The 16,260-nt window shown below is 58.1% G+C and overlaps 1 protein-coding gene across 1 annotated transcript in view; it reads right to left on the bottom strand.

Annotated features, from left to right (window-relative positions):
• The window catches only part of SCUBE1 (signal peptide, CUB domain and EGF like domain containing 1), a 137,222-nt gene that overhangs the window by 83,430 nt on the left and 37,532 nt on the right, over nucleotides 1-16,260 (bottom strand). Inside the window, exon 4 of the mRNA XM_007453933.1 lies at nucleotides 5,991-6,125. Within this exon, the coding sequence (XP_007453995.1) occupies nucleotides 5,991-6,125 (135 nt within the window). The remainder of the gene's footprint in view (nucleotides 1-5,990; nucleotides 6,126-16,260) is intronic.

Below are 16,260 nucleotides of genomic sequence, written 5' to 3'. Positions count from 1 at the left end.
CCAGGAATGCCGGTGGTGGGCGGGCAGTGCGGTTTCCTACCCATATTCATATGTGCATTTAAACAGGCTCAGAAGGATATTAAACAGAACATGAAACGCACGCAGGTAAACCCGTGACGTGCCTGCTGAGAGAATGCCAGCCTGGCATCCGCTCTGCACGGGCCTCAGCCTTGCAGGGCCACGGATGCTCAGCTGCCCCGTGGCCAGTTCCAGTGCCTCCAACGTGGGAAAGGAGGCAGCACGGCAGGGCTTCGGCGTGCCGTCAACTGTGCAATGGCCTCTCAGAGCCTCTGGGCCCCTACCACTTGGTCCAGAGCCTGGGCAGACCACAGCGTCCACTAGCACGTGCTGACCAGGAACATACCCGCACAACCCGAGGATGTGGAGCGTCCGCGCCCAGGGAGCCGCCAAGAACTGAGCGGCACTCTCCTTCTACCCTCAGGCCTTTGCCACGGGCCCCATGTCAGCGCAGGACATAGAGGGGTGGGGAACACGGTCAGCGCCCACAGGGAGCTCCCAGGCTGCAGGGACGCAGGCAGCAGGTAAAAAACTGCCTTCGGTGGCCAGCAACGGTGTGGGGTGGGAGACAGGCAGCCGTCTGAGCACAGACGAGGCACAGCCTGACAGTGACTCCTGGGCCGGCTCAGGACAGGCTGTGCAGTGACTGGGCGCTCTCACCAGGGCTGAGTGGGGCACCAGTCAGCAGACAGGGTGGGGTGGGGCTCCCCGGGCCCGGGGAGCAGCAGGGGCAGACAGAGGCCCGATGTCCTCTTTATGCCTGGGTTCCCGACTGCCCGTGCCTAGCAGGGGCCTGGCGTGCTGCTCAAACCTCCACAGGGAGGACGGGGCTGGACGCTCCTGGAGGGCAGGGGCTGGTCTGACCTCTGCAGCCCTAGGCGGGTCAAGCAGCGAGCGAGCTAGTGCTGGATGAACGGCTGTCTTGATGGGCATGTCCTGCCCTGAGCACAGACAAACCCAGGTGCGAGGGCCACCGGCTCGCCCGTCGGAAGGGAGTTCCTTGAGGATGAGGCCTGACTCCTGATGGCCTCTTCACCCTCGGCTGACGCTCAGGCTTCAGCCAGCAGCCAGCACGCAGCAGCAGAGCCTTGCTCAGTGTGCACCCAGGCCCTGACTCCGCTGCTGGCTCGGGAAACTGGCCCAGAGGGGGTGAGGCCCTGCCCTCTCGGGGCCTGTTTCCTCATCTGTGATGAATAACGATAATAAGAGCCCACATTTATTGAGACTTTCTTTTCAGTATCTTTTTAACTCCGTGAAGTAGGGACTTTGACTATCCCCATTTCACAGACCAGGCACAGAGAGGTTAAGTGACTTGCTCAAGGTCACACAGATGACAGGTGCTGGAGCTGGGATTCCAGCCTAGGCTGTGGGGCCCTGGAACCTGTGCTCCTAGTCATGGCATAACACAGAGATGACAGGTCCCCTCTGTGCCAAAGGGCCCTTGGGGATGAACTTTGACAGGTACAGCCCCTTAAGTGCCCTTGCCAGCCCGTCCTGCTTCCTACAGCTGTGGGGACGATGTGACACTTCCTCTCACTCTGGGGCCTTCCACCACCACCACAGATTGGACCACTGCGGGCACCTGGTGAGGCTTCAGAGCCCGGCCGTGCAGGACAGCTTCCTGCGTCGGGGAGAGGGCACACGTGCCTCAAACCCACTACCATCGGCAACAGCGGTGGCCCAGGATCAGTGCCAGTGAGAGAGCAATCCTCCACCAGGCCGGCCAGGAGACCATTCTCATTACTGTCTCTGCTGTTCAGACGACCACACTGGAGTCCCTAGGTCCCTCCCTCCAGAGTGGTTTTCTCAGCTCACTATTATAAGGTAACTCCTAGGATCCTTATTTGGCATTTCATCCCCTTTCTGGATGCAAAGCTTCACAGGGATCATGCCTGCTTTTGCCCACACGGGGATCCTGGGGACCAGCCAGCACCTGGCACGTGAATGGATGGAATAGTGAGTGACCTGCCATCGCACAGCTGTCAGGGCTGTGGGAGCTCCTCCTTCTCCCTAAATCAGTTTTGCTCAAAGAAAAGACTCGCCACTGGAAGGAAAGGGAAAAGTTCATCCAGGAGTCAACACCTTCTTGGAGCACAGATACGACATAAGCCTTTTTAAAAAAAGAGCAGGCACGGGAGAGGGAGGGAGCTCGAATGTGCTATAGCTGCTTGGTGGCCCGTCTACTCTGGGACCAGGGAGGCCCCCTGCAAGCATGACTGCAATGGGGAGGCGGAGGCTGGGAGTGGCCTGGCCTGGCTTCCCCCAGGCTGTGGGGTGGAGGAGGGACTTAACGGCTTTTGCTGGACCAGAGGCTGAGCGGTAAGTGAGTGTGGGCTGTGATGGAGCCAGAACCAGCTCAAAGAAGTGCTGAGCAGAGACACACAGGCCACAGCTCTCGACAGCTGTGGGTCCCCTCCCACCCAGAGCTGGGAGAGAGGAACAGCCTGCGTCCCCAAATCAAGCATGAGTTCTAAAGGCCTAAAGAAGCTGTCTCTGTGAGTTGCCACTCCTAGGGCGGGCACTGCACTTGACCCCTTCAAAGTATTTCCCCTAACAGAGCCCTTGCTTGCCTAAGAGGGACTGCTGGTCCCAATTTATAGACAAGGGGACCCAGAGAGGCAGGAGTAACTGCAGAGGCCACGTGACCAGCGGAGGTGAGAATGGCTGAGAACCTAAAACCCGCAACCCCAGCCTGGCCAGATCCACACGCCTCCGGCCAGGGTTTGTGCCATCGCCTGGGAGGTGGGGCCGCTCCGAAGGGCTGAGCCCCGTGGCCTTGTTTCTCGGCCGGGAGCCTGGAGCAGACCCTGCTCACGTGTCTGGTCCCCTCTCATCAAACCCAGCTCAGGGGAGGCTCCAAGGGGCTGACAGGCATTAGGAAGAGTCAGGTGACATGAGGAATCTGATCTGGGGAACAGAGGCCACTTAGGTACAAAACAAGCTGGGTCTCAGCACCTTGAACATGCTCTTTTGAGCTCTAACAATCGTCACTGAAGGACAATCACGATGTGCAACTGTCCTGACAACCAACAGAGGCTCAGGAGGGAGCAGCATGTCCAGTCACCCAGGCCCGTCCCCACCCACAGGCACTACCGAGCGGCTGGCCAACGTCCTGCGCACTTGTCCTGTCCTCTTGGGACCTTCCACAGAGCCTTCGGGCGCCCTGGAAATGCTGCCGCTTCTCCTTCAGCAGGTATCCAAGAAGTTGTCTCCTGTTTTTTAGATTGATTCATTGCCCAGATTTAAAAATTAAGAGACTGACACAAAAGTCCTAATGAGAAAAGGGACTCTTCTTTAACCAATATGTCAGTTAATGTAGATTGGGGTTAGTCTCCCAAATCTGTATTCTGGTTACATCTAGATTCCTGGCTTCACCTATAAATCCAGATCTGGCCAGCCAGGCCTTTGGGTGGGGTGAGGCACATAGACTCCAGGCTCCACTGCACGATTAATTTGAGGCCCAGCCCCTGAAGCATCTGGTTTCCCTAGAAGTCCCCCGCCCTTCCCCTCCAGCATCACTTCCCCGCCTCTGCTTTCTCAGCTTCCCATGGCTGCTCCCTGCACGAAATCCAAACTCCCGCCCACATTCCACCAGCCTCATGGTCTGGCCCCTGCCAAGCTCCCCTCATCCTGGGATCACTGTGCCCACCATCCCGCCCTTCATCGTGCGTTTCCCGGGAGTCTGGTCCATTCCCACCTTGGGGCCTTTACACACACCCCACCTGGCCTCACAGTTGCTCTCCCTCCTCGTTCCATTTCAGCTCACATGTGGCTTCCGCAAAGAGGCCTTCAGCGCCTGCCTATTTCTGTCTGTTCCTCCCCCTGGTTTCTTTCCTCACCAGCCTCATCATGTCACAGCTAGTGACCTGGGCTGGAATCCTGACTGCCATGTCCCTAAGGTATGACCTTGCGCAGGTCCCCTAACTTGACTGGCCTTAAGCTTCCTCACCTGTTGCAGGGTCATAACACCCCGGCCTCGCCAGGCTGCTGTGAGGGCCCAGCTCAGAGTTAGCGTGTGACCTCACAGCAGCCACTGTCGCTGTCCCCCCCCCATCATTGTGCCCCCCACCGCCGGCCAATGCTGAGGTTTGCTTTGTAACGTCCTTAGTACAACCAATGCTCACAGGCCAAACCAGGACCTGGTTCCAAACAGGCCGCTGTCTTGCATCATACTGTTTCCCCCTTCCTGTTCACCCTCTTTTCAACGGGGGGCACAGCTTCACCTGGAGCCCTGCTCGCGGGAAAGCTGCTCTTCAAAGGAACAGGGCACACACAGCCCGGCTGACGGGGGCTCCGGCCGTCCCGGCTTCGGGGACTTTACAGCTCGCTCAAAGCAGCCGCCGCCCGGTAAACCCCTCTCCCCGATGAGAGCAGGGCTCCTGTCCCACCCCCAACACTCACTCTCTTCCTCATAAACCTGCTTTTTATAAAGCTGAGTGTGGGGCCAGGGTCCTCGCTCTGGGCATCTTCTTTTGCAGTGCCGTGGACGTCTGGACAACGCGCCCGGAGCAGGTGCCCAGGGACCTCGGAGCTCGGCCTTTCCGTCCTTCTGGGGGCCCGGCAGGGATGGGGATTATCGGGCTGTCTTGTCTTTGAGGAAACCGCCTAAACAAACACTAAGAACTCTAAGGAGTCCAGTGGAGTAGTTCTGCTTAATTACCCTGGGTTTTGTACTTCTTAAATGTTTTTTGCTTTTCTATTTCAGGAACGGTTTTCAAATAAAGATCATGCCCAGGGCCCCCAAGTCTCACCTCACAGCCTCTGTTAGCTTTAGCGCACGCCAGCACTTTACTCCCAGGATCTGGTCCTATCCTCCAAAGACCCTGCCGGGTCAACACCACGGCCCCATTTTGCAGATGAGGAAGTTGAGGTTCGGAGCTGCAGAGCCGCCTGAGGAAGGGCTCCCAGCTAGGGAGTGGCGAAGCTGGATTCACACCCTGTCGGACCCGGAGCCCAACGCCCGCCCTTTTTACTCCCTGCCTCTCAGTGTGAACCATGCCACAGACCAGAGATGAGGCCCTACAGGGCCCCTCCAGCACCTCCTCCTTGTCTAGGGCCAGCGATCGGCGAGGGGCTGAGGCTGGAACCATGGGGCTGCCTGGTCCTCCTTCCGCATCTACTCTCTTGAAGGCACAGCACAGCCAGGCCACAGGAGGGCACAGCCGCTCTGGCTGCAGCACACAGCCCGCCTGGAGATTCTGGGCCTTGCCATTATCTTAACCAAGATGTGCCTCCATGCCTTCCAGAATGCTGCTCCCTCTGCCTGGAAGCCATGTGGGTCCTGGCTTCTGGCCAGCTGTCCCATTTCACAGCCCTGCTGCTTTGGGCCCAAACTGACCACCACTGCCCTGACACCAAGGGCCTTCACTTGCTGGGCTCAGCTGGAGGCCAGGCTCTGTCCCAGCCTGGGGCTGTCCCCAGGCTCCCCAGGCACTCCAGTTGGCTGGAGTCTTCCTCCTCTGACCCTCTGCACTGCCCCGAGCTGGCCTGCCATCCCACCCGGCCTACAGAGAGCAGCCGGCTCCTGACCCCAAAGACCCTCTGCTGGCTGGTGACCCAGTGAACAAGCAAGAGACTGAGAAACGAGCCCTCGGCCCGGTCAGACCTCGAGCCCCCCTCAGGGAAAGGGGACCGTCGGGAATGGGGCCCCACTCTTCCTAGCCACATACAGCCCCCAGCCCAGAACGGAAAATAGCTTCTCCAGACACATCTGCCCATCTGCGGCCCCATCGCGTCCCCACATAAGAACACCAGAAACACCAACAGCCCTGCTGTAGGGGCAGAGGGCGGGAGCTGGGAGGTGTCCCTGCAGAACTGACACCAGAAGCACAAAACAGCCATTCAGGCCAGCACCAGAGTTCCCTGCCTTGACCCTGAGGCCCCCAGAACCAAGATGCGGAGAGGGGGCTCCCAGAGGCCACCTGTTTCCACAGGGGTGGGGGCGTGACTGGGCAGCATGAGCCAGTACTCACCATTGGAGCGGTGGATGCAGGTGTGCTGGTTGTCGCTGAGGAAAAAGCCGCTGTGGCACTGACACTCGTAGCTGCCCATGGCATTAACACAGATCTGCTGGCAGCCACCGTTATTGTCCTGACACTCGTCCACATCTGTGAGAAAAGGAAGAGAAGGGGACAAGAGAGATCACACCTGGAGCTACAAGTGAGGCGTGGTCACCTGGAAGGACACGGATGCCATCAGTTGCCCTGGCTGCAGAGCGATACCACAGAGGTACCGCTCGGTGGTACCCTCCAATGGTACCTCATGGAGTTACTCCACAGAGGTAGACACAACGGCTGGAATGCTAGCTGGCCCTGGCTTTCCTGTGGCCAGTGCTACTCTAAGCGTCTTACCTGCATTAACACCTTTAATTTTCACAGAAACCCTATACATCAGATCTAGGTCTGGGTCTATTTTACAGATGAGTAAACTGAGGCACAGAGAGGCCAAGTTACTTATCCAAGGTCCCACAGAGGCAGGATTCAAGCCTGGTGGTCTGCCTCCCAAACCTGGGCTCTCACTGATGTCACCTAACCCTCCCTCTCCAGGAAGACCTGCAACTAGCACCATCTACCCCCGACTCGAAGAGCCTCTCGAACCAAATCCCACCGTCCCCTTTCTTCAGTCACACCTCAGATTTGCAACCAGCAGTACAGACCTTGCAGCAAGGGAGAGGCTGGAGGCCAGGGCAGCCTGCTTTCTGCCTCGAAAATTGATTTCAAAAGCCCCGAGAAGGGGAGGTTTTTAAAAGGCTCTGACCTCTGGCTGCCAAGACTGCTACGGAAAGCTGCGGAGCGGTCTTTCCCACCCTCCGGGAGAGACAGACCTCAGGGCCGACACTCATTTTTGACCAGAGGCTGCTGGCACAAAGGGTGCTATTGGCTGAAAGGAGTCTTTATGAAGTTCTGGTCTTGAACAGAACAGCATGTTTCAATTACCCAAGTCATAACCCCCTACACTGTCAGCTTGTTTAATGAAAGAACGGCTTCTTAAACCTTAATGTGCCATGTCTGTATTGTCATTTTAATAGGCAAATATATGAAACCACAAAGGCAACGTGAGCTACTGGCTGCTTTGAGCCAATCCCACGACCCCCAGCACACGGGCGTGCACACACACACACACACACACACACACACACACACTCACTAGCTTTGGCACTGAACTTTTTAAACAGTTCTTTTTTTTTTGTTTTTGGCGGTACGCGGGCCTCTCACTGCTGCGGCCTCTCCCGTCGCGGGGCACAGGCTCCGGACGCGCAGGCTCAGCGGCCATGGCTCATGGGCCCAGCCGCTCCGTGGCATGTGGGATCTTCCCGGACCGGGGCACGAACCCGTGTTCCCCTGCATCGGCAGGCGGACTCCCAACCACTGCGCCACCAGGGAAGCCCCCTAAACAGTTCTTTTTAACACGGCCATCTTTTAGTACTGGCACCAGAAGGATGTGAAAAGGTACAGACTCAGGCGGACTGACCTGCACTGAAGCCGGGGAGGACTCAGCGCTGGCGCTACGTCAGCTGGATCCTTCTTTGGCTCAGGGACAACAGACCCGCTTCCCCACCCACGAGACCGCACTGCTGCCTCTGAGGCTGACGGCGAGGCAGGTCATCATCCTCCCGCAAGCTCAAATGTCAGCCCTGTGGCAGCCAGGACGGAGGGAGAGCTCTGAACTATAAAAGCCACCAACAAGTAAGAGCTAAAACGGTAAAGGTGGCTCTTGCTGAGAGGAGACTGACAGGGTGTTCCGGGGGAAGCTGGGAAGGATAGAGAGGGAGTTTTCGGAAGACCTTTCTACACTCAACGAGCCTTACTGATGGTTCCCTAAAGGCCCAGTGCCAGGGTCATCTTTGCTGGGCGCACCTCCCCTCCACACCCCAGCGGTGTCTGCCTCTGGGGGGTCTGCCCCTGCCTGCACTAGACCATGAACAGCTCTGAGCCAGGCACTGCATCCTGTTCATCCTATTAATAACATAAAGCTAACCTTCCTGGAGTGCTCGTCGTGTGTCAGGCACAGGGCCTCACTCCACCCACACGCTCAATCCTTGCAGCAACACTGAGTGATAGGTTGTGTTACCGACCCCATTTTACAGATGAAGACACTGAGGCACTGAGAGCTGAAGTAACCTGGGTGAAGCCACAGAGCTGCTTGGAGCAAAGGCAGGACTCAAACCTGCTGTCCAGCTCCGGAGCATGCGCCTTTGGAGCCCCTGATAAGCTGGCCACACCAGCAAGTGCATTCAGACTAAGGTGATGAACTGGCTACTCTTGAAACGAACTCAAGCTGGGTGTCACCTTGAAAGTATCTGCAAACACGAAGCTGGAGCCAGCCTGCATGAGTAACCAAGGAGAATCCCAGCACACCGGCTCAGCCCCATTTCTGTCCCAATAACACCCGCCAGAGGCTCCGATGCCCACGTGCCGGCACACACATAAGGATAAGATTTGAACACGGGGAGCCGCTCCTGGGACTCAGTGCAGACTGAGTCACGCTCTTTGAGGTTCTTCCCACGGCTCTCGGATTCTTTGCTCTGTACCTCGGCTTCCCCAGCCCTCGCAAAGGTTCACTCCCCGGTTCCCCTCATCTGGCCTGGCCCACCCTGTCACCTCACTGGAAGCTAGGAACCAAAGGGCACTGACTTCACACACCTACAAAGCCTCAGTGAGCTGGCAGGGTGGCTGGGCTTTGCCACTGTTTACACTAGCGGGGAACAATGACTCCAACGCTGACGAATAATTTGAAACAAATGCGGAGCCATGTAAACATCCTCCCCCCACACCCCCGCCCCCTCGCTCCCAAATGATAAAGCCCTAAGATTAAGTAGGAGGGAAGAGGGGGCTGCCCACTCTGCACCCTTTTTCCACTGTGGCCCAAACACAGGCCTCCCCCAAGTTGGGCAGGAGATCACAGTCTCAGAATTCCTTTGGGTAGCCTGCAGTCATCACCAACTTCTCTAGAGACTGGCTGAGGACTGGCCTCATACCCCTCACACCCCTGTGTCCCCAGCCCTCCAAATGGGACCCACGGTGAGGTCTGCATGGTACCAACGGAAGCTGTTGGGTCCTTGAGATGCCTGCCTGCCTGCCTAGGACAGACTGGGTTCCCCTGGAGGCCCGGAGCAGGCCTGGCAGGCACTGTGGGAAACAATTAGCTCCTTGGCCCTCCTGACTGGGGCAAGCCCGGCGCACACTGCTCCTTGGTCCCCACGGACTTGGCACATTCTGTTATACGAGGTGCCCCGTGGCAAGGAGACAGCCTACACCTGGGAGTCGAGCAACCTGAGTTCCGCCCCCGGCCTCCGGTCCGTGGAGGGTGCCCAGGTCTCGTCCACAGGAAGGACCCAGACTGTGTCCCCCAGGAAGCCCTCCTGGAGTGCTTGGGATACACGCGGTCCTCTTCCTTCTCTCCTGGGAAACTGACTGCTCCACGCACTGCTGGGCCCGCCCCTATGTGGGAGCCCCCCCACCTCCTACATGAATATTCACGTTGACTGGTGGGGCTGGCAGCCTCGTTATCATAAATAATAGCCCTCACTGCTGGCCAGGGCCCGGCTGGGGAGCTCAGGCACTGTCTTAATACATCTGCACAACAGCTCCACACAGGGGGCATTATTCTTATCAAGCCGATTCTCACATGAGAAGCTGAGAGGGGAAGAGACTTGCCCAGTGCTCCAGAACCGGTGGAGGGGGATAGGAAGCCCAGGGAGACTGCATCCAAAGCCCTTACTCTACTCTGCCATGACTTGGCTGCTCTGAGTGAGGATGCTTCGAGCCCAATCGTAGAGGCAAGTGTAAGTTCCCTGGGCATCTGTTCTTACGGTCGTCCCCCGGCCCACGTGCTCACGCCTCTAAAACCCAGGGCAAGAGCTCCCTCCTCCCCAGTCTTCCTGGTGACGGACAGAATTTGCTGACCCCTGGCTCCCAGACCAAGCAGACCTTTGTTCACAAACTTCTTCCTCTGCCCCGGACCTCGGGCTGGGCCATCCTGTCCCTGCTCTGGGCTGGTGTCAGCCCAGAGTCTCCTGCACAGCCCTGCACCCAGCAGAGGGTCGGGCTGAGTGGGTGCTCAGGATTGAGCAGGATAGACTGAAGGGCACACGTGTGCTGCACATACCAGTGACAGGGAGCTCTATCATACAAGGCCAGTCCCCTGGAGCAGGGCGCTGTTGCGGTTCCTTCTGGGCAGGCCGAGGGGCTCATCCACGGCTCTCCACAGCCTGCCCACCTCTCCGCCCGCCCCACCGACACCCGCTGTTCTCTGAAAACGCCCCGTCAATCACACATGCCTTCACGCACACATGTGCACCTCTCCCTGGGATGCCCTCTCCCTCCTGGTCCAGACAGAAGTTCTTCTTGCCTTTGAAATCCACTGGAAGCACTTTTGCTCATTCCCTCCGCAGACACTGAGTACCTGCTATGTGCTCCACTCCCCGAAGTGAATACCACTGGTTAAGCCCCTGCTCGATGAGCCGGCGGCGGCGTGTGGGACCCAAGCGTGGAGGCAGAGGCTTGTGGAGGAAGTGATGGGAGCTGAGGCTGGAGAACAAGAAGTGAGAGTTGCGGAAGCAAAGTCTCGTGGAAGGTGCAGAGCGGGGCACAGGTGGGGAAGGGCCCGCAGCTACTTGGGCAGGAGAGGGGTTCTGGAAGCTTTGTGGCCTGCACATCCCTCCTCAAGAAGATTCCCCCAGGGCTCTCGCAAAGCCAGCCCTGTCTGGGTCCTCCTGGCCCACTCCCACCAGTCCTGCTGGCAGAGGGGACAGTCCCTGGGGAAGACAACAAGCCAGAGTGTCACCAACCACCAAGGCCTCGGGTGGAGGCTGAGCCTGTTTCCGATCCATGATCCACGCTCCCTGAGCGAGCTCTGGGTGGGATGGGACGGGGGAGCGCTCCACCTCTGAATCCTGCTGGCAGCTCGTGGTCCTTCGTCATTATTTATGACCACAGCTGAACGTTCCCAAAAGGCAGGGAGCTCCTCGGCACGGGGACTTGGCTACAAAGCAGAGAGGAGGCCCCGTGGGTTCTGGGGCAGACTCTAGGAGGCTCCTCTCGGGAAATCCTTTTAACGGGCAGCAGAAGAGCTGAAGGACAGAGTGTGGAGAAAGGACCCCAAAGGCTCCAGCGCTGTGAGGGTCTGGCACAGAGCTCATCGTGGGCTGCCTGGTCCAGCCAGGTCACCCTCTGGGAAGGTCCCGGCCTGCAGCCTCCCCGGGAGAACGTTCTCCCTCCCACGTCTCCCACAGACCTGTCTTCAGCTGCGTCCGGGACTGCTGGAGCCCCCGCCCTTCTGGGTCGGGGTGTCGGTGGCAGGCCAGGGTGCTGGCAGGGGGAGGAAGCTGAACGGCAGCCAGTCGCTGCCTTGGGGGCCCCAGCTGGTGGCGCTGGGGACACCCTCTGAAACAGATTGTCCCGTGGGGTCTGGGGTGAAGATATATGGCCTGGGCTCCTGGGAGGTGCACAGTGAGGACACAGAAGGTGGGAGGGAGGGGGACAAGGGCACCCAGGAGGGCCAAAGAGGGGCCTCGCTCTGGCTCTGCCCACCCCCCTCCCAGCCACCCTGGCCCGAGAAGCCCCCTCCCTCCGGGGGTTTACCCCACACCCTAGCAGTCACCAAGCCTGGTGACTCTCCCTATCCACCTTGCCCGTCTGTCCTGCCTCTACTCCCAGGGCACAACCTTGCCTTGGGCCTCAGCCTCTCCCTACAGGCGTCCACATGCTCCTGGATCGCCCAGCCTCTCGTCTCTCCCTTGCAATCCCAGGGCCCACTGTGACGACTCTAGTCAGAACGAGACACAGCACCCGGCACCAGAAATCAAGTCCAAACAAGGGGTCTGGGGTCAGGTGCCCCCGCCTCACTCTGCCCTGCACGAGCACAGGTCCGGGCACTGGGGTCGGGAGAGACAGACCTCAGCTGTGGTTTCTGCCCACTTCTGTTCAGTGTGCCCACCACTCACAGGGAGAAGGCCGCCCCCACTCCCGCCAGCTGCTGAAGGGTCCTATCTGGGATGGGCCCGTGTGTGGGACGGACGCGGCTGTTTTCCAGCAAGAAGGCATTCCAGAGCTGGCACCAACGGGCTGCGGGTCAGCCTGCTTCTGAAAGGCCTCTGCAGGCAGGCCTGTGGTTTGCCCAGGAGGTCTGCTTCTTGGCCCAAGGTGCCGGTGTTTGTTTTTATTAATAGCTGTCTGTCCTATTTTGGACCCAGAATCCAGGTTTGCAGCTATTTATAATAACTAAAAATTACTTCTGGATACAGCTTTGGTTGCTTTGTGCTTCCCATGAACGCCTCACAATTTGAAACAGAGACTCTATGTTTTGCCTGAACCCCACCCATGTTCTCCTGGCTGCCAAGAGCCTACTGTGTGTCAGGCCCTGTGCCCGGCCCCAGAACCCCAGCTCCCAGCACGGGTCCGGGAACAGAGGCAGAGGCCCTGGCCCATCTCAGAAACCAAACTCAACCTCCAACCCTGAGAACGCCCTCCCGGTCCCTGAGGGCTGAGGCCCCAGCCCTCCCCCTTCTGAGGCTCCTTTCAGAAGGGAGGCTTAGGCAGAAAGTCCTCTTGGCTATCGAGCGGCTCTTGCAAAATTGCATTTGATGGGTTAAGTGTAAATAAATGAGAACCAGATGGATTAGATTTCGGGTAAAATACACATGGGTCTTAGAGCTTTGGGGCCTGGGTTCTGCCAGATCCAGGACGCTCCCCGAGCTGTCAGAGGTGCTGGCACGGCAGGCAGGAGGTGTGACTTGAGTCTCCTGGGACCCGCCTACCTCTTGGTCCGGGCATCAGCTGGGGCCTTCGCTGGGGCTCCTGGCTCCCCAGCAGGTCGGCTGTGTGTGGGAGACACAGGGTCTCCCGTTGTAGCCCTGCTCTGACGCCGAGCCCCTTGGGCTGGGCCTGAGTCCAAGCTCAGCGCTGGAAGATGAGGCACATGACTGGTGAGGTCAGCTTTCCAGACCAGCAAGCCCATTGCTCACACCCAGACCCAAGGAGCCAGCCCAGGGCGGGCCAGAGCTCTGTTGAGGCTGCTGTGCTGGCCTTCGGGGTCTGGTCACTGCATCCCTCATCTGGGCCTCACCTTCAATCCCAGCTGCTGCCTGTGGTCTCCCAGTGATGGCTGAGCAGCAATGAACATCTAAGGACCAGGAGTTTGCTGCCTCCACCTTATAATAGCCTACATGGTGTCCCCCTGTGACCACTACCTACGGGTCCTGGCTCTTGGCCCCCAGGTCACACCAGCTGGGGTACAAGATTCAGTAAGTAACTTGCTGTGTGACCTTCGGCACGGTGCTTAACCATTCTGGGCCCTGGTTTCCTTCTCTATAAAACAGGGATAATAGTAACTGGAGTTGCTTTGGGAATTAAGAAAATAACGGAGGTAAAGCACTTAGCACAGTGTCTGGTGCACACAGACCACCGATACGTGTTAACAACTGTTGAACAAAGCCAGCGCAAGTGCTCCAGGGGTCACAGGCGGGAACACCCTCTGGGGGGTGGCAAAGTCCTCCCCAAGTTGGAAAACCGACAACAAAGCGCATCCGAAGGGAGCGCTCAGTCTTCTTTTTTTTTTCTTTTTGAATTGAATTGAATTTATTTATTTATACAGCAGGTCAGTCTTGCCTCGGCCTTCTGGCCTCCCAGCAGAGCAGCCTCAGCTCCTGGCGTTTCTCCCTCCTGATGTAGGTTCTGGCCTGCTCACCGCCTGAGTCGCCCTTCTTGGGGGAACAGGCCTATCAGCTGCTTAACAGCGGAGAGATGACTATTCAAATCTTCTGCCCACTTTTAAACTGGGTTGTTTGCCTTTTTACTGTTGCGTTGTAAGAGTTCTAAATAAGATATATAATTCTCTATACTAGACCCTCGTGGGATCACTTTTTCCGATTTCATGGACAATCCCTCCTTTAAAGGAGCCTTGGGTGGCACCAGGCCCCAGGAGGTCAGTGCACCTATGGGGGCCACATCCATAAGGCCTGGGCTCCTCTTGGGCTCCGTTCCTGGAAGATGTCACCCTGTCCCATGGCTTTTCCAGCCACTTAACGTGCCAACACTGCCCAAACCTCTAGGCCTGTCTACTCCACCACCCTCCAGACTCAGAGATCAGCGCCTGTACTTGGTTGTCCAACAGGCAGGACAAACCGAACACGGCCCGTGGGGAACTCCTAACTCCACTTCCCACAACAGAAAACAGAGCAGAACAAAGCACAGCCCGGTCCCACCCTCAGCCTTCTCCATCTCAGCAAATGGCAGCGCAACCCACAGTTGCTTCAGCCAAAGCACCTGGTAGTCACCGGGTGCATCCACGCACTGGTGTCTGCCTTGTGCTTGTTTCTCTGTCTCCCCGGAGAATACAGAGTCTTTGAGAACAGGGACATCTTGAGTGTGGCTGTACCTCAGGGTTTTAAACAGTGCACGGGGCACATGATCCATGTTTGCGGACCGAGTGACTGACTGAGAACTGGTTGGGAGAGGCAGCTCTGGCCCCGAGGCCCTGGCTGCAGGCCTGTCCCATCAGGGATGGGCTGCGTGGCCCTGGAGAGGCTGCCCAGTGACGCAGCTCTAGATGACGGACGGGAGTGAGTGCCGGCTGGTGGGTCCTCGGGGCGTAGAGTGAGAGCTGGTGGAAGAGCTGTGCTCATGTGCCTGCCTGCCTCTGCCTCGCCCAGCGGTAAGCCCCATCGTGGCGGCGGGCACAGCCCCGCCTGTGGGCAGCTTGTGGCGGGCTCAGGATGGAGCGGGAACAGATGCCCTCAAACACGGCCAGCCCGTGAGCTTTGGTGCTCAACGAACGAACGGAGCCATGTGGGACTCCTGGTAAGTCAGCACAGCCCCAAGTGTCTTGCTGCCTTGTGGGTGCTTTCACCAGTATGAGGACCAACGTCTTCAGCTGAAGAAAAGCCGTTCTGCCTGGGCAGTGCTTCAGGAGCGGGTGGAGGGGGCAGGGGTTTGAAGACAGTGGGATGCCCTGCTGAATGACGCTTCATTGCCCTTGGTCTATGGCAAGACCAGCTCCTCCTTTAATGTCTCTAGCATGGGCAGGAGAGGAGGCTGCAGGAGATGGAAGGGAACCCCCGTTCCTGGAGCCCCTGCTCTGTGCAGGCTCTCTCATTACAGTGTCCCATTTGGCCTCAGCCCGGGGCAGCAGCAGCAGTGTTATAACCAGGAGCGCCAAGCAGTGAGCGGCCTGCCCTCGGTCACCAGCGCGTGGGTGACGGAGCCACCATGGGAACTGGACGCTTTTGTCCGCCTACCCTCGGGCCTCTGACAGCACAGCTGTAAACACGATCCTGGTTGGACATTTATGGGAGGCACTGGAGTTTTTAAAAATTTCTTTTGATGGGGATAAGAATGCAGGACTGGAAAGAGGGAAGGGGACAAAAGCCAACCAACCAACCAAACCCTGGAACCAAAGCAAGACGCCCTAAGAAAAGAAGGGGAAATGCTCTGACAGGATTCTTAGAGAACATCCTCAGAAATGAAACAGGCCCAGCTGGCTGTGATGACCTCCGCGGGCCTGTGGATGGGGCAGGCAGAGGGAGTCCCATCGCCTTGGGAAAAACGCCACAGAATCAAGATGGGCCCAGGAGCTCCCCATGCCGCCCCGATGGACACAGGTCCTCTGGCTGGTCCATCACGCCTGACTCTGGCCAGGTCAAATGCCTTGCTCCCAGCACAAATTTCTCACCACTGGTTCTGCCTGGAATTCCGAATACCTTCAAGCATCAAATCTTCCCAATTAAACTCAGCATTTTCTTCCACCTTCCAAAGCTGTTGAGTATAAAATCCGGGCCTTTCCACTTATCCACTTACCCACTACTGTGGGTGCTTCCTGGAGGCCCGTTCCCGTCCTCCTTCCCGCCAGTGGCCTCCACTTGTGGCTCTGGGAGCTCTCTGTGAGTGGCAGGGCTCCCGCCCCAGCCTGCCATGGCTCCTTCACTTGGCTGTCTGCGAGCCGGCCTGTTCCTTCCCACGCTCAGCAGTCCCTCATTGCCAGGCACTGGGTTGGTCATGCAGCCACAGCAAGACTGCGAAATGATTTTATGCCAATAGAGTTGACACGTTTAAGAAAGTAGCAGGCAGAGGGGCTGGAAGAGGGCAGAGGTGGAGGCTGACGTGGGCACCAGGGAGCTTCATGGAAAAGGCAGCACCGGGCTTGGCTAAAGCCCCGGAAGGACCGTGTGCCTCCCCATGGCTAGCCCCACCCTACCCCGCCCCTTTCCAGCCCAGGTTGTGGCATGACCTTTCCATAGCATTCCTG

The sequence above is a fragment of the Lipotes vexillifer genome, unplaced genomic scaffold (genome assembly GCF_000442215.2).
Source record: "Lipotes vexillifer unplaced genomic scaffold, Lipotes_vexillifer_v1.1 scaffold382, whole genome shotgun sequence".
Lineage (NCBI taxonomy): Eukaryota > Metazoa > Chordata > Mammalia > Artiodactyla > Lipotidae > Lipotes > Lipotes vexillifer.
The sequence above is the reverse complement of the archived record's forward strand: the minus strand, read 5'-3'. Positions and strand labels throughout refer to the sequence as shown.